General features: G+C 44.6%; 1 protein-coding gene across 3 annotated transcripts in view; it reads left to right on the forward strand.

The window, feature by feature from the left end:
• The window catches only part of LOC109633090 (HIVEP zinc finger 3), a 40,699-nt gene that overhangs the window by 6,289 nt on the left and 10,916 nt on the right, over positions 1 to 23,494 (forward strand). Inside the window, exons 1-4 of one of the 3 annotated variants that reach the window (XM_069537121.1) lie at positions 13,127 to 14,941; positions 16,839 to 16,995; positions 20,037 to 22,386; positions 23,109 to 23,413. In XM_069537121.1, coding sequence (XP_069393222.1) covers positions 20,388 to 22,386; positions 23,109 to 23,413 — 2,304 coding nt within the window. In that variant the 5' untranslated portion in view covers positions 13,127 to 14,941; positions 16,839 to 16,995; positions 20,037 to 20,387. Of the gene's footprint in view, positions 1 to 13,126; positions 14,942 to 16,792; positions 16,996 to 20,036; positions 22,387 to 23,108; positions 23,414 to 23,494 lie in introns of those variants that run through there. The other 2 variants (XM_069537120.1, XM_020092681.2) reach the window with 2 other exon arrangements.

Raw genomic sequence — 23,494 nt, forward strand, 5'->3', positions numbered from 1 at the left:
TTGCAAAGCTCACAAATTCTCTAGATAAATACTGCTGGGGTTTGGTTCTGAGAAACATTTTCCCCATGGCTAATTAAATTCAGCAAATGTGAGAATTTCCCTATTGGGTTGAAAACGTTCAGATTTTATTACTGAGAGAAGAGAAGAGTTTGAAAACAGCAACGTTGACAGAACAGAAAGAAGAGGATGACAAACGGCGTAAACAGCCAGTGAGGTTTATTCCAGTGGTCCACATCTGTTGGCTCGTCATAGTCTGGGTAGTTTGGCTCTACTGTGAGGGTACTGTCACAGCAGATATAACAATTAATGACCCAATTTCAGGACCATACTAGTGATTCTGCACATTTACTACAAACCCCCTATATTTTACATGAAAACAGTGTGTGGAGTGGGTTGTTCTCACTGGTATGCAGTACAGGCTCTTCTGCATTTTACTCTTTGGTGTGCCGCCACTTCTTACAAGTTGCTGGTGCTCTATCCTGCACTCCACATCAGGTCTCTAGTTTATCCATAATGGCCCTAAATCATCTGCATTACCTAGGAGGCACTGTGTGACACTCTGTGCTTTTCTCTGTCTGTCTCATCAAGCTCCAAGATGCACTGCAGCCTCAGTGATGTAACCTCATGTCACATTTGTCAGTCTGTCGTAGTGGATCATCAGTTGAATTGTTGGCGACGGTGTTGCTCAGCATGACCGTGAGGAATGTTGTGGATTGAAGGAAGAGAGAACTGTTTGATATGGTAGATGGTAGCCTTGCTGCACTTCTCACAACAAACTCACAGGGTTGTGGGTTTTTTTGTGAGTGGCATTCACATCATCTGTGACAAGCTTTCTCTAATAACAGCAAAGGATGCACCGCTCCATCTCTCCCTCACCTCATTTCTCGTCTTGCCAGAGCAAAACTCCAAAGTCGCTGACACAGACTCACCCAAGTGTAATTGAGAAAATAAACATTCGTCACAGGGCTGCATGTTTATCCTCTGCTGCTGGATGTTAAGCCCAATGTTTTCATCACTTTCTGTGGTGCAGGGTGGATGACACGGGACGGACTGTGGGTGAAGTTGAGGAAAAAGGCAGAGCAAAGTGAAGCGGGTGAAAGTTAGATCCATCACATCAATACACTTTCTATACCGAGCCTGCTCATGCACCACATCCCAGTACATCTCGAGCGTGAGACACTCAACATCAAAGTCGAACAAAATTAAATATAATGGAGTTAACCTGGCAGCCATTTCTAAGACTCTAAAAACTACGATACCCTGGTGTTAACTCACTTCATAACTTAACCATCAGAGAAATGGGATGTTTTTATGATCATATACTACACTTATACATTTTCCTTTTAAAAGTGCATTAACTCTGTTAAGCTGCTGGCCCTGTTTTAGTTTGAAAACCTTTGGTCTGTGTTTTACTCTGGACGGGCAGAAACAGAGATGTTTGCAAACGGTGATGTAGCCACTCACAGCGCTCGCTGATTGGAAGTAGCCTTCGCAGATTCGTCGGGCGTCTACCACATGACCCTCTACCAGAAGAAACATGGATAATCAACAACAAGCATTGCTGAGCCTGCTCACTTTGCTAACAGCTGTTGCTCGGTTAAATTCTGAAACAATGATACAACTGCTTACACGTGTAGGAGTCGAGCTATTATTCAAGCTGTGACAATTCTGCATCTAACAACCAAATGCTTCCAGTGAGTGGTCACGTGATATGTGTTTTCAAGTGTGTCAGTATGGGCGGGGATTAAATCTGACAGAGATCATTGGTTAACGTAGTATTAAGGATGTAGCTTTACAGAGAAAAGCTGTGGATGCATATGTTTGAGCACAAAGGACAGAGAGTGCAGTAGGATGCTCTTCCTCAGTCTGAGGTGTTACAGTTTTTTTTAATCATTATGTAATCCTCCTGTCCTCAACAACCTCAAACAGTCAGCAGTCCCAGTGTTTGCACCCAGGTAGACCCCCCCCCCCCCCCCCCCCCTCAGTTTTGCACTGTCAGCACGGTGGTGAGGGAGCGACCACAGCTTAGCCACTGCATACTTTGATTTTTCATCAACACTCTGCTCCTCTAATACGCTTAATGGCACCGTCCTCTAAGGAGAAGCCCCTCCCCTCCCCACCACCCACTCACCACCTCCGCTCTCCCAGGTGTCGATTGATTGACAGGTCGCCACCAACAAGAACGAAGGTAGAGGGGAGGAGAGGAAAAACGAAGAGGCGGCAGCCACATGGTGCATCCCTGGCCGGCGGCGATACGTCGTATTTCAAGCTGACATTCACGCCCACAGGCTGACCAGGAGCTGCACAGCTGGTAGCATGTGACCACGCTGAGGAGACAGAGGGATCGCCTTGTTCTCCAGGACCCTCTCTCTCTCTCTTGCATTCTCTGCCTCACTACCAAAAAAAGAAAATAAAGCACCACAGAGTTGTGGTAGTATGAGGGCAGCTGTGTGAGAGGCTGATTGGGATTCTTTGTGAGTACAGTAGCTGGAGCCACGGGGCTGCTTTCCCACTTACTGCCCCCTGAGTAGGGTGTCCATTACTGTGGGAGTGCCGAAATTACAGAGAAGAGGGAGATCAGGAGAAACCCTAGTGAGAGTTTTGGAGAGAGACGAGGAGGGGGTGGAGGGTGTAGAGTGGAGAAATCAATTTGTCTCTGAGCGAAAGAGCATGAGACACACACACAACTGCGCTGTACCAGAGGTAAAGAAAAGGAAAGATGTCCTGTTTGTGTGTGTGTGTGTGTGTGTGTGTGTGTGTGTGTGTGTACGTGGTTTCAAAATGAATGACCAAAAAATGTAACGAAATCATAAATGAATGACTTGAGCGGGATTCCATGGGAGGTTCTTTCGTCGTGTGTGACAGAATAACATTTCTTTGTCAGTATGTGGATGGATGTTCTCTGTGGTCCTGTGAGAGCGGGCTGTCTGTGTTGCTAGGCCAGCAACAGTCTGTCTTTCATTGGTCATAGTTTAGTTTTATTACTCGCATCATTGGCTCATTGTTGTTACTGGCATCACAGAAACACAAGTCGGAGGTTCGGTTGTTTGTTATTGAGCTGGTCGGGAGCATGCGAGGACGGAGAGAGAGCGTGCTCTGCCTGGACTCCTGCTTCAAACGTTTATTTCTCTTCTTGCTCAATGGCCGCAGCAAAACTCCGAGGCTGCAGTTTTCTTTGCAGAGAGTAATTTCATCACATCAGTCTATGTAATTCACTGTTTATTGCTTTTCTGTGTAACTAGGGTGTTATCGGATTATTGTCAGTGCAGTTTTTCAGGGCAAACAGTGTGTTATATTGTATTCTGCTTTTCATCTCAACTCATAACTATCTTATTCTGTGTCCTAAAAAAAGCCTGTTTACGGATGTAAAAATGTTTTATCCTTCAAGGCAATTAGACCTTAACTGTCAGGAAGTTGTTTATATATGTATATATTCTTTATTAGTAATTTTTAGCCATGGCACGGTGATTCTGTTGGCCCATTGCTTTGGTCCTGACTAAATTAACTCCGAGTTGCAATTAAATTTTGAACATTTACAGCTTCCAGATAATGAATCTTGCTGGTTTTGTTGATCCCTGGACTTTTTATCCTCGGCCCATCCTTTTGTACAGAATATCTCAAGAACGCCTTGATGGAATCTCTTCAAATTTGTTACAAACATTCATTTGGAGTCAAAGATGAACTGATTCGATTTTAGTGGTCAAAGGTCAAGTTTGCTGTGACCTTACAAGCATTTTTTCACATTGTGAAAGTGATATCTGAGGAACACCTTGAAGGGATTAGTTTCAATGTTTGTACTCACCGGTGAACTGATTGGAATTTGGTTTTCAAAAGGTTAAAGGTCAAGTTAACAGTGGCATCACAAACCATGTTCCTGGCTTCTTATGAAAAACAAATCTTGTAGACTGAAACTGCACTGGTCGCCGGAGACACAATTCTAGTTGTCATTGTAATATAATACAGATCATCGAATTCACCTAACCCAGATTATTGTGCGACAGGTGAATTAATTCTGTAAACTGAGAGAGGGTTTATGTTGATGTGTTTGTGAAGGCGAGACCTGTCAGTCATCCTTTGTACAGCCTATGTGAAATGGCGTCATGCAACCCAACACCTGTTGAGCAAAATGAAAACCTGGGCTGGTCAGACCGGGTCTGCCAGGACCTGTCTTATGTGAATTTGCTTATGTTCCTGGCAGTTTGTGTTTTGCTTGGTGCCAGTGTATTTATATATGTATATGCTGTGCTATTAAATCCTTAAATCCACACAGCGCTCTTATTGAATTTGCCCTGATCTGCACCTCTTTATCTTTTTTTTTTTTAATCACAATCCTCAGCAGGGGATGTCACTCTTCATCCCACCTCGTTCACTCTGTTGCGTTCATGCAGATGCTGTTGGATGTTATGCACAGTTTGAGTTTTCTACCATTTGTAGTCAGACTGCATCAACAATACAAGTTATCCTACTTGCCACAGTCAGAGGAAATAAATGAAATAAAACGTTTTTATACGCTACATGTTAATATAATAGCTGCCTCCAATCCAAAACTCTTAGTCAGAGAAGAAGTATATGTACTCTATTGTGTTTTGACTGATATCATAACAAGAGGAAAGCTCTCTGGGCACAGCTGTAACAGCTGGTTCCTGGAGGAACCCTGGACCCTGCTGACCACAGAGGCTGTGAATTCAAAACATGAAAACTACTGAAATTTAATGACAAAAAAATTAAACCATGTCAGAAAGCTTGGCCTGGAATGCTTCACAGGGTGTTCCTGTCCTCTGAATGTCTCCATGATACGGAGAAGTAGATAACATGACGTTACATGAACTAGAGCATCATGCAACCATCCAGTTTTAGTTTCACTTTCCTCAAAAAATTCTGTTTTTGATTAGATCGAGCATCACCTTATCTTGCAAAACCAAACAGTATCAATCAATTTGTTTCTTTCCACATAAACCTATCTACATTCCTCACTAGTCATGTCATGTTGGTAAGTTCAAGTTTTGATCTCTAGCAAGTAACCCTCAGACCCTCAAGTGTCTTGTGTCGGCATAATATTAAATGAATGGGTGTTCGGAACAGGTGTGTATATTATTGGATAATTCAGGTTCCAACTCGTATCAATCAATCAGAACAGATAGTTAGAGCTATTTCCTCTACAAAGGCCAATTCATTAGGAAACTGCTTGAATCTGCAGTCCTCATGTACCTTGGATTACGCTGATATTGCGGCGTTATCATCTCGTAACCTGACACGACAGAGAGCTCTTACAGTACACATTCTCTGAGGTAACATAATGATCCAGCGTGTGTGTATATATCCATACAGAGAAGGCAGTATATCCCACTTTAGAGCACGCTCAGGAACAGTGCTTCAACCTGTATTGGATGACAAGTCAACTGAGCGTAACCGAGCGAGAACTAACAGGAAATCAATGAATCCAGCCACCTGTCCTACATCGATGCAGCTTCTCACTTTCTCCACAGAAGTGCACTCATCTTGCCGTCTGTCTCCTTGGTCTGTCTCTCACTCTCTCTCTCTTTTTTTCTTAGCTTTCTTGTTCCCTCTCCGCAGTGAGCTTCTTTGAAAGCCACAGCATCTCTATTTTAAGGACTCCTTTTGTTTCTCTCCCTCGTTTTCAAATGATCTGCCTCGCAGAGATTGAGGATGCGGCTCAGAGGATGAGGAGGACAGTGGGAGAGAGAAAGGACGAGAGGTGGCGGACAGGCTCTTTGGGGTCCGGTTTCTCGCTAACCAGATCTTTTATGAGGTGATGACAGCTGGAGGAATGCACCGCTAATACCCCTAATGTGGGTCACGTGACCTCTGGGCTTGGTTTCAGTCAAGAGCGAACGGTCTGGGTGGTCAGGGGAGAGAAAGATGTGCATCTATAATGTGTGTGTGTGTCATATACTGTATATGCACTCACTGTGAGTTGATCTCTTTCAGACACAATGTGGGTTACAGGTTTGTTATCATACACTAGAAGCAGACTGCGTGGCTGTGTGTGGCCTTCCTTAGTAGTCAGACTATAGACTGTACCTCCCAGCAACAATGAGAACCGCCAGTGACACATTTCTGTGTCACTGTCTCGTTACAAAGGTTGGTTTGCAGTAAAGTTGGCTCTGTTTGACTTATAGCACTTGTCATAGCAAGAAGCTTTTTACCTCACAGCAAGAGTTGTGGTAAAGAAATTGGAGTGAGTGTTTGCTTGTCGCTGGCGCATTGTTACCGAGCAGCGTGCAGGTATTGACACAGGTCTTAACATCTTTATCTTTCTCGACCTTGTGTTCACACTAAGGCTCAGTGTCTTTAGCTCTCTGTTGTTGACAACTGTTACTGTACAAATAAGATAAGCACACTTACACAGTGTGATGATCCAATGTCATCAAACATTCAATCATTTTACATTCTGGAGAAAATCCTAAAATAAACAGTTATGTTTGGATGGATTTATCAGCAAAATTAATTAAATAGATTGTTCATTAGTGTAACTGTTCAGCCATTTCAAATATAGCGCTGCAGAGTTTAATATTCTCCAAAATGTTTGTGTCCTCAGGTTCAATGAGGTGCAGAAACGAGCAGATAAAATAGTTTTCCAAACTGTAACAAAAAGGCTTCAGGTAAATTTAAAGCTACTTATAGGATCTTTTTTTTATCCATGCAGAAAGTTTGTGTTTTATTTACCCAAGTTTTATGCCTCATATATAACACGGTGGTGGTGAATGAAATTATATGTGTGTGGCACCCAAAGCATCAAAGAGCTGAGTTTTGAAATGTGCTACAGCACCCACTTTTAGCTGTGTCCCAATTCAGTTGCGTCTCATTCGGAGGCTGCATTTGAAGACCAATTGCATCACAGTCGACTAGGCTGCCTCATTCATATGCGTCCTTCCGTTCTCAAGCAGCGAAGGCTCCATCCTTCTCAGGCCAACGTATACCAGGATTCATTGCGCTTTGGTGAGCAACCCTTTTTCAAACAGATGATAATGGTGGCAAGTAAATGGACAAAGACATCTAATATTTACACTTTTAAATGTGAGTATCAGGCTTCAACTCAACCAAATGGTACACATGTTTAAAAAAACAAAGACCATAAACTGTCCTGTGTCCAACTGTATCTCTGTTGCTAGGTGACAGCAGCAAGGGTGGAACAAGCTGGTTATGCAAATCATGGAAATCCTCTGTAGACCAGACTATCTCATTTTGGTTCAGCCTTCATGGGCTGCAGAGGCCTTATCGTCTGAAGGAGGCAAACCCTGAATTAAGACACTGGTCATATATAACTTGTTCTGGTAAATTTAGAGAACACACTGTCAGCAGTTTTCATCATCACTTTTTTTTTCAAGAAAGGACTTCTATGGATCATCCAGAGTAACTTTGATGTTGTATCTGGACACAGATTTTCATGAGAATGCCATTTACTTCCATTGTTTTGGAGTTAAGGCAAAGTGGATATCCCAAAACCTGGACCAATTGGGCTAAAACTATGTATACGACCAGAAAAATCTGTGAGAAAATCTGTTTTGTTTTTACTAAAATGATCTGTTACGAGTGGGTTCAGAGGAAATGGGAGCATTTTGGCATTTAGTGTTCTTAAATGAGGTACTGCAACAAAAAATCCAAAAACCGGATCCCTCTTTTGTCATGATGTCCATAATTATTTTAGCAAACACAAACACCCACAGTGTATGCACAAAGTGAGATTTATGGCTGACATGTTTTTATGCATTTTGTATATTCAGCGTTTCGTAGCTCCTCACATGCACACACAGATTTACCAAGAGACTGTTTGAGCTGCACTTGATTGTCGTGTATGATTGATGAGCTGTCTCATTCAGCCCCGGAGCTGCAGTCTCAAGATATAGAGGCTTGCACACCGCACACACATTTGATAGCCTTTTATAAGATTGTCTCAGATGGCAGATAGAGTCTCTCCCGTAGGTTGGAGCTGTGTTCTGAGGACACAAGATAACCGTTTACAAGAGCTCTCTCTCTCCCTCTGTCTCTCTCCTACGCATTTGCACACTCTCCTCTGTCCTGTTATTCTCTGTCTCGCACTCTTTGCCTCACTCTCCCTGTCACAAACGCTCACACACACACACACTTTCAGAACAGCAGACGGGCTATAGCACATGGCGTTTGTACACATGCATTGGGTTTGAAGGAGGCGTTGATGGACAGGAGAGTCTCTGTCAACAGGCCGCTGTAAGGCACCGTGACACCGGGCAGAATGGGCAGCGGGGGCTCATATGAGGAAGAGTAAACTGCAATCCGACTCCAAGGCTGAATGGAGTTGTTTGTCACCGTGGGTAGCAATTACTCGGACTGGCCTGGCTTTGAGTAAACTCTCTGATCAGAAGGGTGCCCCTCTGCCAGGGCCTGGATTTGAAGGCTGAGGGACGGCGGGGGAGAGGGAGGATGTGTTGATACATTCTGCGGCCTGGTCCTTGTGTTTGAACACACTCAGGCTGAGCCTCCACCTGTTGACTCTTCCCCATGTCTGTGTTTGTGCAGGCAGCTCCAAAAGCACCAGCAGCTCCCGCTTAACAGCTCAGATTAACACGGTCACAGGTTACTGAGATGCAGAGATAAGGCATGGCACCGGGTCATGTGTGGTGCTGCGGCAGTGCAGCAGCTGCAGAAAGAGGAACAAGCACAGGCTGAGGAGGAATCCACATAGTGACTCGATAGAAAATAGGATAACGTCAGGAAAACAGAAGTAATGGTGCTGTTATTGAGCAGCATCCTGTGCTGAACAAAATTGCAGGAAATATCTCATTATTTTTGGCAATGACTAATTCTTCTTACCTTGTTTTCCCTTTACCTACCCCAATTTTTTTTTATTTACTTGATGAAAGGTCCGAACCTTCAGGTGGATAATTATTTTACAAGATAATGATATTTTCAACAGTTGGATTTATTACCAGCGAGCTGTGTATTTGCCCCCTTTGCAGTCAATTAGCAGAGAATGTTGTGTCTTATAGCAGGTCTGCAACTATCCAATTCTTTCTCGGCTGCACCGTGACTGAGAGAGCAAACACAAAGCAAGTCGACTGTGAACGACGGGTACAGTAAGCTGCGTGGGAGAATTTGCACTGTGATCTTGACATCCACGCATCAGTGAAACTTGTGGGCTCAGGGAGGGCAGCTTCTGAAAATGTCAGTTCCTCTTTCTATATTTATCTCACCCTCCTCCACCTCCTCCTCCCCCGTGCTTTGTCACTCTTTTATTTCATTTTTCGTGACACTCATGTTCAAAGGCAGATGAAATTTCTTTGATGGACACTTGGTATCTGTTTCACTTCTGTTATAGTAACTCCCTGTGAAGCTTGAGAGTCCCTGATGCATTTTGCATTTCATAAGACCATTTTAGCCTTTAAGACAGTGAATTGAACTTAATTCTTAAAACTCCAGAAAAGCATGAATGCTGTATAAGTATAGTTGCACTGTTTACACCCCCATCACAAATTGCTAATGACATATCAGCTCTGTGTAAGATATCACTTGCCAATCAGGGACTTTACTCAGGGCCATAATCATAATCCATAATCACCACCCAGAGAAACCCTGGAGATGTGATTTCCTGGAAGCTTCCCTCATAATGTACATATAATGTTTACTCTCACACATAAAGACATTGGTGCTCATTAATGCTTCAGCACCGTGGAAAAGGAAAAGATAATGAGTGAGTGTCGCAAGGTTGAAATTGGGAACTGAGTGAAGAGAGTTGTGAGTTTCTGTGTGGCTCAGATAGAAATGGATAGCAATAGAAAAAATCTATTCTTACAGGATCAGATATCACATCTGCTGAGGATACATATCGATTGGCATTAACAAAAGACTTGCATGCTTGACTCCATTAGCTGGCTGTTTGGTTGCATGTCTCACATCCTGCTTTATTCACTGTGTTGTATCTGTTTTTGTGAAAATAATAAAATGCAAATATATTAAGGCTGTCACTTATTCCTAAATATTCAGTTCAAACAAAGTGCTCCTGCCCCTTGCCCCGCATATTTTTACATATATATTACTGGTGACATTTTATGAGCTTAACTTTTCCCCCACGTTTGAACAAATAGTTAAATATGTTTAATTAATGCCAGAAGTGACATTTGGCCACATAATGCCATTATTCAAAGGTATTTCTATACCTGGTTGTTGATCCTACATACTTTTGATTTCCAAATAAATTGTCTATATTCAAATATTTCCTGATATAAACCATCTTTTTGGATCTGTTTTATTTTCAACTTAATTTATCCAAAGTCTTTTATATCCAGTTCAATTTTAAACATTAAACTGAAATTTGGTATATTGTGTTACTTTGAAAATGACTAAGAGTTCATGCTAGGGCACCTTTTCCTCAGCTGAAATGTTTTTCTCATATATAACACATGAATGAGGCGTCATGATATGATATGGCACAGCATCAGCACAGGCATAAATTCTAGTTTGTGGATTCACATCATTATGGTAGACTGAGCATAAATGTCACAAAATGTTATGATATGTACAGTTTGCTTGGAAAGTAATTTACAGATCTCTTCAGGATCAATAACAATATTAAACTTTCAGATGGGTCACTGTTATATGGGTGTGCAATGCTTTATATGTTGAATACTCTTTTAAACACAGCAGTGCTTTCAGCTAAATGCTAATGTCAGCATACACACCAATGTTTTCCGATGTTAACCTGATGAAGACATTGGTCTGAATTAGTCACTACCATGTAAACAGCAGTACCATAACACAATTAAAGTCATACTCATAAGAAATAATCAAATTAAGACATGTGGGGTATTCTGATCTTTGTTGCATTATGTATTGTATGTATCGTATATGTCTCTGTTGCATTATAACTTTCCATTAACATTTTTGGGGGGGCATTTCACCTTTGTTGACATAGAATGGGGGAAGATATGCAGCTGAGCTGAAGGGCTGAGCAGGATCGAACCTGCGGCCTCTGCAGGGGGACTCAAGCCTCCGAATATGCGGTTCCCACTAGCTTACCTGGTAACTGTCACTCTAACTGTATTTTGTGACATCGACATGTACTGCAGTCTTCGTAATCAGGTTATGCTTTGTAACATGTAAACAGGAATATGAATGAAATATTAGTGACTCATGTATGTATCATAATCAAAATAATATCTTATTCAGAATGAGGTCAATAGTCAGAATATCCCATGTAAAGTAGACATAAAGGAAGTATAATTTATTATAGTTATCTAGTTATTATCTAATCAGCTCTAAATACAATGCACAAGTTAATTTATGTACTACTTTATGTAAATACAATAGTTGTTGAGATACTTCAGTCAAGACCAAAGGGTGAACCACCTGACCACAGAGCCGCTTGACCACCATGACAGTTCTTACATCAGAGATTCCTCAGCTCCACAGTTTACAGTTTATAACATCATCTCATCATGATCACTTCAATAGCTCAATAACACACACTCGTTGGTGTCTGTTTACTGGTGCCACTAACAGATGTTCCACTTCTCACTGTGTTTTATCAAACCATGTGTTGTAGCTGCAGCCCGGCCACCATGGGTTGAACCTCATGTTACGGGATAAGATGTGTTTAAGTTTTATGTGAGTTTTATTTTGAGGTGGAGGGTGAGAACGAAGTGATGAAGTGGCTTTTATACACTAGGTGGGCTCCCCCATTTTAAATAGATCTTGTTTCTTTCATAACACCACAGTCATGTGTCCAGCGGAGGGGAGGTCAGTTTACGAGACCACACGTCTCGACGAGTCTGCCCTCAGTTCAGAGAGGACCCTCTCTGAAAACGCCCATATTTGTCTGTCTGACTGCCTGTGTCTGCAGTTTATGTGGGTGAAAGTCCAAAAATATTTCATGTGCATGGTTGTCTGTAAATGCCCAAACCGCTCATTTGGTCTAAATTATAGTCTGTGGCTGCTGCAAAACAACACAAAGTTTCTTATGAAGCACAATGTTTGGATTTTAGGTGTTGCTGGCCTCTGCATTATATTGTATTGGTAGGTGTGTGTCATATATGGGAAATTGCCTCATGTGACCACCACACCACAGGAGAGCCCTTGTTTCCATTTACTGTAACTGAGAACAGCTTTGCATAAAATGAGCCTGACAAGCTCATGGACAGTGAGCAGCTTAGGGTTACAGGAAAGCTCGCTTTCACACCATCACTGATCTTCCCCTTTTGATCCCAGTCTTTAAAATTAATATCCTCTCTGTTGTCACTTCCAAAGCTGTTTGACTTAACACCTCCCAGCTCCCTCTGGCTTTCTAACCAGACTGTGTGTCTGCAGTCCCTGGCTTCGCTAATCGCTGCGTCTGTGTAGCGCAACTTTCCTGTCAATCATCGCCACAGTGGCAGTCTTGTTCCCGAGCCTCTGCTGCCCTCGCCACCTTCCTGTCAGAACCCCAGTCTGAGGAACAGAGGACAAAGGGATGACGAATGGGCGAAGGTCCCTCGCAGGGAAGTACAGTATAGAAGGTGCGAGCTGTAAAGGGTGACAATGAGCGCATTCAGGCAGACACAATGCAACGCCTTGGCCAGAGAAGCCAGCAGCCTGTGAGAGAAGCCCAGCATCAGGCAGCCACAGTCCCCTAAAGCAGCCAGCCAGCAGCCGCACAGAGCCGGGGTAATCACCAAGTCCTGAACAACACTCCTATTGAGTGGAAGCAAATAAACTAAGAGATGAAACACAGAGCAGAGGCAGAGGAACAAGGGGAAATATACAGGAGGAGCACACAGGAAGAGGAAAACTAAGAGTTGATTTTGAGAGCGAATAAATGGGTGAATGAGGAAAAAACATAAAGTAGTGCAGTGAATGGAAGCAATTAGAGAAGAGAGCAACATATTTTTCCTTTTGAGTCAACACGTCCCACCAGGCCACCACGTGTCGCTGGCCTGTGAGGAACCATGTTCCCTCTGCATATCTTCTGATCGGCAGCCCAGCCATCCGCTCTGTTCTGTGTGCCGGCTCGTCACTGTGCGAGTGTGTTTATTTAGAGTGTGTGACTCACACTTCCTGTGCTCTGCCAGTGAGGCAAAGCTCTATGGAACAGCAGGACCTCCGCTCATTCTGAATTCTCTCTTTCTCTTTTTGTTTCTGTTTCTCTCCACCTCTCACTCCTTCTCGCTCGCTCGCGTTACACTGCTGATAGGCCGAGCCCGAGTTCTGAGTAATGCGGGGGCTTGCTTGAATGGATGCCACTCTGGAATCCATTTACAGATGCCGCACAGTGGTACTCCAGCTGGAAGTGGAAGGTTTACGTAAAGAGACGTCCTCGTGTAGGTAGACAATTTGCCTTATAGGAAGAAGGCCGCCGGGCTGCTACAGTAAGATAACGTTGCTGATAAGGAGGTGATAACTGGAAGGTATTGCCTCCTGGTTCTGTGTTGCCGGGGAAAACCCTATGTAAGACCTGTTTGTAATCCTATCCATCAGCTGCGTGCCACCGCCGCTGAACGTGTGAGTTAGAGAAACAGCAGCAGATGTTGACTGTCCTGAACGGGTAGGTGCATGTCTTGGTTTGGCTGCATCCGGAATGTGAAACTTGGCATTTGATGCTGTTTCTTTGGTTTCAGAGACGATGATGTGATTTTTTTAAAGATGTTACTCGGGCTATCGGATTATGAGTCGCTCTTAGTTTCCACCTCCCCCCTCATACCTCCCTTACTGTACATCTGTTCTGTGGAAACATTCATTTAGCACGTTCCTCTCTCTCCTTCTCTCTCCACAATTCCTCTATTTTGCCTCACCTCCAGCCCCTCTCTCTCTTTCTCTCTCCATCCCTCTGTCTCTGCAACACACCCACTCAAACAGTCATATCCGCTCTGGCTCTCTGGCTCTCCCTGCTTGTCTCACAGTGCCTGTGAAGCGTCTCTAAGGGGGAAGACCAGACTGCTCTGTCAGGTAATCTAAACTCTGTCTGTTTCTCGCTCCCTCTGCGCCTCCCTCCCCTCCTCCTGTCTCACTCTCTCCTCCCCCTCTTTCTCTTTTCTCTGTCCCTCATTGTTATTACTTTGCTTGTCCGGCACCGCACACTAGTCATTAAATTATTTTGTATTTTGTGTATATATTTTGTATTTTTTCATTATAAATTTGCTATTTGGTGCATTATAATCTAACACCTTAGTACATAGAGGAGTACGTTGTTGGTTTAGGACTTTAAGCTTATCTTTTCTTCACAGGATAATGTGCCAGAGATGCTTCAGGGGGGTTCTTCTGATCCATATGGATATTATGGATTAAAATTCACTGGTTTTATAAAAGTTGTAAAATGTCCGCAGTTTGAACTGGGTAACACTTTTTGTATCTGTTGAGAATGTTTGATTCCTCAGAATCCGGAAAATTTGTGAAATTTGGCCTTCATTGCACTGAGGTTCCTCTCCAATCAGAGTTCAAAACCTTATGTTATGCTCCATATTGCCCATGTAATTTAAATTTACAAACTAAGTGGCTACAAAAAAGATAATTTCCATCTGTAAAGTTCTCGGCCACAAATAAAATGACAACCTGCAATTTAGTCCAAGTTGCGGTCAGTTCGTTTTTTTCGGTTCATTATGTCACCACTGGATCAGACTTTCCTCTGGCAGGGGTATTATTAAAAAACTCCGGAGTGCAATCCCTCTCCTGTCGTCGAGGTGCGCATTACCCCGGCTCTGCCTCGACACTCGCCTTTGATTCTAAGGCCCGGTATTGATCCGCAGTTCACTGGCTCGTGTTTAATCAAAGTGAACAACAGTACGACGGACATGAGCTGCCAATCTTATCAAAGCCCTGTGAAATCTTTCCGTCTCGCCTCAGAGGTGCACCGATCCCTGCACGCATCCCGCACAGAGCCGAGGGAGAGAGTGAGTGAGAGCTGTGGTATGTGGTGTTTTTTCAGACGGCGTCCTCCTTAGCACGCTGCTCCGACTGACAGCAGTGGTATTCCTGGGTGAGTGTGAGTCTTGATGACTCGAGGTCTTATGCTCTGTCGTCTGGGTTTTTTTTCCCCCCAGTCATTCAGCAAACCGTTGTGTTTCTCCTCTTGGTTTTGTGATTGCTTTGTATTCATATTGAGGCCTGAGTTTGACTGACTGCTATGTTTATTTGCTGGTGCTGGTGAGAAGTGTGTGAATTAACTTATACTCTGATAATACTGCAGAGCTTCTTCTGCAGCAACAAATGTTTGTTCGTTACTTTGTTGAAATTATCAGTTCCAGCTGTCAGGTGGCACCGTTTGTATTGATCTGTTGTGACATCAAACCCCTCGGTGCTCAAAGGAGGTTAGATATCAAGGGTCATGCCAGCTTGTCAACACATGCAGAAACCAAGCATTTCCCCTCTTCACTTCCTGCTGCCAGTGTGCGTCTGTAGTCAGAGAGGATGCTGGGAGATAAATTTAGACCTCCAGCTCCCTCTCCATCTGCTGTTGCTCAGAGTAGGCTGGTTTCCATAGGAACCTGCACCGGGCTACAGCCAGTGAGAAAAAATTGGGGATGTGTGTTTGTGTGTGTGTGTGTGTGTGTGTGTGTGTTTGAGTGTGTGTGAGTGTGTGTGCGTGCATTGGGAGGGGCGGTACAGTATGACAGCAGATTTTTTTTAAAACACTTAAGAGGGTTTATCTATTCTCAGGGCACAAAGTAATTTAATGTTTAGCCCATATTTGTATCCGTCATTACCAGCTGCACCACCACGTCTGGGTATTGATGAGGAAATGAACACTGACTCTGCCGGCTGAACCCTCCTGTGCATCATAATGAAGTTTTAACTGTAAAAGTGCCGCCGAGCTCCCGAGCCGCTTATTGAGCTGGAGATGAGCTAAATGTTTGTTTTATAGGATTTACTCACTTTTGCAAGTGCAACTGCCGGGTTTAATAGAACCAACAGTGGAGATGGAAGGAGAGAGAGAGAAAGAGAGAGAGAGAGAGAGGGAGGGTGGGAGCGAGCAAGAGTGTGTGGGTGTGGGTGTTTGTGTGTCCAGGTGTAACTCATGTTGTGGGGACCTAAATTTGTTTACACAGTCATACAATGGGAACTCATCTTCCTTATGTGGACAAAAATGAAGTCCTCAAATTTGATTATTAAATTTAAGGTGAGGACATGTCTTAATGTGAGATTTGGTTTAGGCTTAGGTTATTGTTAGGCAAATAGTAACTAAAGTTATAGTAAGCCCAGGTGTGTGTGTGTGTGTGTGTGTGTGTGTGTGTGTGTGTGTGTGTGTGTGTGGACATGGTGCGCTTCTGTTTCTCAGGGCTCCCATGGGAGCAGAAACATCAGTGCCTGCTTCTGCTGACAAAGCTCCTTTGCATGTCCGCACACACACACACACACACACAAGCACACAAGCACACAAGCACACTCGTGTCTTCTCCACACACATTCCTCACTCACTCTGTCTTCTTCTCTCACTGGAGCAGTCGTTATTCACATTTTCGTCGCAGACACCAGAAAGAAGTTCACACAACAAATCACTGCGTGCAACACACAAAGCTGTTGTGTGAATTATCATGCGATGGCATTGAGGCAGACTGTAACTCCTGTGCTTGCTGTTTGTTGTTTAGCAAACTGCTACTAATATTAGCTTTGTGGTTTTGATCCGACGCCTGCTGTCAAAAGAACATTGCACTGCACAGCTGCATCAGTGGCTTCCTGCTCACACCTCAGCCTAAAAATAGCACTGAGGGATGAACGTCCTTGCCCCGCCCTCATCAATGAGATTAGACAAATTCACAATCCCGTGTTTCATCTTGTAGGACAGGAAAATCCTCATGTTACAGTTAAACTATTTCTGTGTGTATGTGAGCCCCCTAGTGCACTGAAGTGTTGTGTGTAATCTGCAACACCGACAGCAAGTCATCCCCGTGGAATGAGGATGATGAGAAAGGAAAACCCCTCGTCAAACAGCAGGAGGATCGGCTGAGTGGTACCAGGGCAGGTCACCTCAGGGCGCTGCAGCTGATTGGCTGGTCAGAGCTGTCAGAGCGGATTTGGCTTTGCTGTGCGCTGGTGGGTATTTCTCTGGAGAGAGTGGTACTGTACGCTGTATGTGTGCTGTAGGGTGTGCGTGTGTGTGTTTTGGCTCAACGTAGCCTCGACTCTGGCATTCCTTCCCCTCATCTTCCTGGCCAGGCCCTGACTGTGTGTTTCCCCCCTCTCAGAGCTGGCAGTCTAGACGGCCATGAATAATGTAAGCAGCGCTCTCCCCTCAACCTTAAAACCTTCTAATCGCCCTGTTTAAGGGCTGCATCAACAGCCATGCCAGAGATCATTACAACTTACACTCCCTAAACCGACCACACGAACAAAGACATTCATTACAGGGAGGTTGAGGAAGACGATTTGTCGAGCTTAAGTCCCTCTGCAGTTCTGTTTTCTATGCACAGCATCATCCCTCTTCACACCCAGACCCTCTCATATTTTACCAGTCCTTACCCACACCCACCTCTCATTCATCTGTTTTTATTGTCATGTCACTTTTCTCTGTGTGAGGAACTGCAGTCTTCTCTTCTGTAAGTTCCATTCCCCCCCTGATCTAACTTCTCTACATGGACCTCCAGAGAGTAATGTGGCTCTTTCAACAGATCAAGACAGAAAAATCTTAAGCTGTGACCACATACACAAGTCCTCCCTGTGCAGCCGAGACGGTGGAAGACTGAAGAAGTGAATTTTAATCATGTTGATTTGGTTTGTTATGCTGCCTAATTGCCGCTGATGGTATAAGTCTACTGTAATCAAAGCGCTGGTCTGCACACTAAACAGATGATCGTCCCTAACTGGTGTGTGTGTGTGTGTGTGTGTGTGTGTGGGGGTGGGGGTGGATATGGAGCCGAGAATCTGTCAAGTTGTTTCCAAGAGGAAGAGTGATTCTCTTTCCTTGTTATTCCACTGTAAACGGACTGTAATGAAGGCTGACTGTGCTGTGTGTGTTTTTTAGACATATGAATAGAGCGAGTGTGGCTCATTAAAAAAAGAAACTGTCACTGCCGCCTTGCCACCTTAAGCTGCAGTCGTCAGCTGGGCCTGTTTATTCAGCCACTGGATAGCTGCTTCAGTCACTTGTCTCTTTCCCCCACGTCGTCTAACCTCATCTTTCTTACTCCCACTTTAAATGCATTTATATATATATAATATTATAGAACACCTGTGCATTTCTGTATTTCACCTCTTTACAGTCAGTTTCTGCATTTGTTCCGCATCGGTGCAAAGCATTTTCTTGCTGTCCTCTTTCCTGTTATGTTTCTCGAGCTGTCAGAAGTGGTGCACGCTGCCTGCACCATCACAGAGTGCTACAACTGTGAGGTGAACATACACAGTGTCCTCCTTCAGCGAGCACTGATCTCCAGAGTCTGACAGAGTCAGGGGGGTGGGGGGGTGGGGGGATTCCGAGCAGCGTCAACCTCCTCGACGATGATTGATACCCTGGATGAGCCTGTTCTGGGACTGTCAGCGGTCGGGCATGGCTGCTCAGTGAAAATGTTATGATTGGCCCCATCCATTCCCAGATTGTGTTTTGATTGGCTGCGGCACAAGAATCCTGTGTCTCCAGTTGAGACGGAGTGCAGGATTTGTAGTAAGTGGGAAATATTACGGAACATACATCTTGATAAAAGAGGAGATTTCATTGTAGCCTCATTTCGTAGTCCTCTTGATCATATATACTCATAAACGCAGCCTTCCAGTGGTGTGTGAGCAGGCACTATTTCAATAGATCAATTTTAATAAAAGCTTATCACGCAACCCTTTTACAACAGATGAGCAACTGCTCCTGTCAGGGCCCCTCATAAACACTGCACCCTGCTGGCTGAGGTAGAGGCTGAGACCTAGTTACTGTCAAGTCCTCTTATCTACTAGAAAACAGCCTCCCTCCATTCACCCCCTTTAGCTTTGGTTCCAGATCAGATAAGCACAGGCTATATTCCCCATGTTTGTTTTGACTCTCTACCGTGACAATGCAGTCTCCTCTGTTGGTGCAAGTGCTGTGGCTGTTGCCTGGTTGGCCCCGGCTCTGACTCCTGCAGAGCATAGGCCAGTTGTGGGTAGTGATGAAATAGTATGACAGTATTTCACAAATTATCAGTATTATCATGGCACTCGATTACTCACTCACTTGCTCACATACACACAGTCTATCTTTGTATGCTGCATTTGAATGTGTTCAGCGTCCCCATGCACAGCTTACATAAACACCAACAGTGATTGACATAAATAGCTAATATATTGTTTCTCCCATAGTGTTTATATAAAGATGGACATGACTGCTCCCCAAAAGTGAAGCCAAAGTGTCTCGATTGCTACCTGGTGGCTGACTCAAATATACTTCACAGTACCCACCTCCTCCATGTTAGTGAATGGTACACGGACCAAACTAAAAAGTCAAAATACATGTCATGCTCTCATTGAAGGAGGCCGAAATATTTCCATTGTTGTCGCTGCCTTATGCCATGTTTTCACTGATGCAAATCAAACCCATGTTGCATGCTGGACCTGCATCTAGCAGCCTGTTGCTAATCATGTAGTGTATGTCTGATTTGAGTGGAGGTGGAAAGACATTCACAACAGTTGAATCAAGAGAGTCCCGATTATTATTCCTTTAAAAGTGTTACTAAAACATCTATACCTAACATTTCTTAATAGATTTACATTAGGTGGGCCCATCCCCTGAATCACTGCCCGATGTTCATAACAAGGTGAAGTCAGGACAGATGAGAGCAATAACATGTTGCTGATGCAGTTACCTTGCTAATGTTCTCATTACAGCGCTGACCTCAGTCAACATTACTCCAGGAAATTTGTTTGTCGAATAAAGATATAAGGGAGCAATTTTCAATAAAGAATTTGATAATATGACACTATGATTTTTGCTTTTTATTCTTCCCACCTAACTGACAGTATGGCAGACTGTGTGTAGTAATCAGCCCTGACTTTGACTGAAGTCAGCAGAGCAGGACCTTACTTTATATTTATATTTTAGAGAATCTAATACATACATTAATATGTTTACACTTTTGTGACTCTGAGCTTCCTTGTCTTTTTCTGTGCTCCCTTAGACCCTGTCAGAAGCTGAACGACTGACACGCTCGACATACAACAAAGAAGATGCAGAGAAGACCTTGCGATTGCTGTTAGAATGGCTGAGGCTGGACAGAAGCCGAGCTCCTTTGTACAGAGAAATGGTCCATGTTTACCTGCATCCATGCAGCTCCAGGGCACATTTTAATGATGCCTCATTTGGTCATCTGGAATAACTTTTGGCCCACATTGAGAAAGGCCCTCCATTTTGATTTACAACTCAGTCTGTCAATGTTCCCCAGCCTCTGACCTTTCTGCTGCCTGGCGGTGAGCCCCATGAGGCTCCAAGAGCCCTTCCTTGCGTGTCTGTGAGGCCTCCTCCCCACTCTATGGAGGCTGAGCCCAGCCGTCCGGCTGATGGGCAGCGCTCCGGAAGGCCAGAGCAGCAGCATGTGACAGCAGAATCCTCAGTAGGATCTTGTCCACCTCAGCAGCCCCAGCAGCCTCCTAATCCTCGTCCCATACACAGAGCCTTGGGCCGCCTGCAGAATCGGCAACCCAAACGTACTGACCTTCTCCTTCGGCTACAGCAGCAGCAAGCGGTAGCATGGCAGCATTCAGACAACCCAGGTCCCTCAGGAGGTAGCTTCTTCTCTCAAGCTTCCCCATCAACCTCTTCCCTTCATTCTACTTCTTCCACACGGGGTGAGCATGGTCAAGGGGTCCCATCTCAGTCCAGCCAAGAAGGCCTAGAAGGGGTCAGCTCACCCAGAAAAGGGGAGAAGAAACCCCAGAAACCAGGGAAATATGTGTGCACTTACTGTGGCCGTCCATGTGCCAAGCCAAGCGTTCTTCAGAAACACATTCGCTCCCATACAGGAGAAAGACCCTACCCTTGTGCTCCCTGTGGCTTTTCTTTCAAGACCAAGAGCAACCTGTACAAGCACCGCAAGTCCCATGCCCATCGCATCAAAGCAGGACTGGCATCCAGTCGTGATGAGCCCAGTTTGAGTGGACCAGAGGGCAGTGGTGCCGGAGAGGACCACGAGGAACACACAGAAGGAGAAAGCACTGAGTCTGAGGAAGAGACAGGCCAACACAGTAAGGTCTCCTCTAAAGAAATGGGCCAGCAGAGGAAATTTGGTAAGGAGGTGCTGGTAGGCTCAGAGGAGAGTCAGAGGCCTGAAGATTCCCAGGCTGTCAAGCAAAGGTTGGCACTGAGACTAAGTGAAAGGAAACGTGGACCCATGGCTTCTCCAGATGACCCTCCCTCCTCCTCCCTCTCCACCTCATCTTCCTCTCTAGGCCCTGGCAGTAAAGGCAGCACAGAGTCGGGCTACTTTTCCGGATCAGGCAGCACTGACCTGTGTCAAGTTAGTCCCCCCAGTGCTAGTGCCAAAACCTACGCAGAGATTATTCTAGGGAAATATGGCAGACTGGGGGGGCAGCAGCGCAGTCCCCATCAGCAGCAACCTCATTCTTCACTCTCCTCATCCTCAGGAATGGAGGAAAAGAGCATTCCCTTCACTGTACCCAAAACCCAAGTAATAGAACACATTACGAAGCTCATCACTATCAATGAAGCAGTAGTAGACACCAGTGAGATTGACAGTGTGAAGCCCAGACGCTCCTCTCTGTCCAGGAAGAGCAGCATGGAGTCACCTAAATTTACTGCCCCTAAAGAGCCCAGCACATTTGATGCTAAATCAGAAACCCCCGGTCCCAGTGGTTTGAGGCACTTCCACAATCCTGAGACAGATCCACCTGGTACACAGGAGCTGTCATCAGTGCCTATGCTTAGAAGCCACTCCCTGCCTTCCTCCACCAGCCAAAGAGAGCCCTCCACCTCTGGCACCATGTCTCCCAGAGGTTACCGTCTCTGCCAGTCATTTGATGAGCAGCAAGCTGTGGTAGCGGAGATGAGGGCTGGTCATGTTCAGCGTATGCTCAAGCGCCAACCTGCCATAGAGGTGCCCCTGGGAGCTGAAGTAATGCTGGAAGGGGCCAGTCCCACCACCTCCTCTGCCAGAGGCAGTGAACTAGCCAGGCAGCCGCAGCAACAGCAAAAGAGTCCCAACCTGTTTGAATGTGAAGCATGTGGCACTCACTTCCAACACAGTGAAAGCTATGAGGCTCACAGAGGCGTCTGCCCAGGACACCAGACGCTGGAACAAGAGAGCAGGGATGTGAGAAAAACATGCAGGGAGGATCGCCCCCCGATGATGATGCACTATAAGTTCCGGGCACTGGCCATGGCTGTGAGGAAGAGAAGGAAAGAGGAGAGCCTGGAGGAGGACCCTCCCAGCCCTGGATCTGTAGCTGTGTCAGGCAGCTCTGCAGGCTTCATTCCAGTGCCAAGCAGACAGGAACACGGCCTGGCCCTCTCAGGTCTGTTTATTTATCCCAGCTGATAAAATTATAACCCATATCCTGCATGAGTGATAATTTCCTTTTCAGCCAAGTCTTTTTCTCCTCTTAAAAACAACTGAGAAACCCAAATACATTTGGAAAAGATTGACATAACAAGTCAAAATCTACTTCCACATCATTCATGTAAAGCAAAACAGAACGGTTCTAGAAGTAGTAGAGCACATACTTTTGCCAAAGCCTAACAGGCTCCTTAAATTCATTCAAGCCACACTCAATTTCACACACTTATTGGCATCGGTCTTCTTAATGAGATTATTTTCATCAAGATCCATAAATTACTCCCTGTGAAAATGTTGTAAAAACTGTCTCACAAAATAAAGTTAATGGGGTATTAATGTCAATGTTAATAAAAAATGCTATGTCACAATGTTAAAGAAAGTAAATAAAATATCCTAGATCAGCCCCCTGACTCAGATCCACATCGGAATGTAATGTTTTCTTACCTGACCATCCTTCCACCAAGTTTCGTAGTAATCTGTCCAGTAGTTTTTGCAAAATCCTGCTAATACCCAAACAAGAGCAGATGAAAACATAACCTACTTAAAGGAGGTAAAAATGACTGCATTAAATCACACAGGTTAGACATTGAAATTCACTAAAAAGTAAATATAAAAATTTAAAAAAACAGTACACCAGTATGATATAATGACAGATTTTTTGTTGATGCTGCATGTGTCTAGGTGTTTCTTTACAGACTGAGCCAAAAGAACAGCAGCAGCAGCAGCAGCAGCAGCAGGATAGGAAGGGTGTGTCCGTCATCCAACACACAAGCTCTTTTGAGAAGCAGGAGAGTATATCCATGGAAAGTCAGGAACCAGACCTCAGAGAGAGTCAGCAAACACAACAACCCGAGCCAAAACCATCACCCTCTACATCTCGCCTTATCCGCCAGCCAAACATCCAAGTGCCAGAGATACTTGTAACTGTGGAGCCTGATGCTGACATGCCATCTGTGTCACCGACAGTGACAGCATCCACATCCAAGGTACAGGGTTATTTAAAGGAGTAATGTGTATTTTTATGCATTAATGTACGATTGAATGCCTTTCTTGCCAACTCTTTGTAT

Source organism: Paralichthys olivaceus, chromosome 13, assembly GCF_024713975.1.
Source record: "Paralichthys olivaceus isolate ysfri-2021 chromosome 13, ASM2471397v2, whole genome shotgun sequence".
Classification (NCBI taxonomy): domain Eukaryota; kingdom Metazoa; phylum Chordata; class Actinopteri; order Pleuronectiformes; family Paralichthyidae; genus Paralichthys; species Paralichthys olivaceus.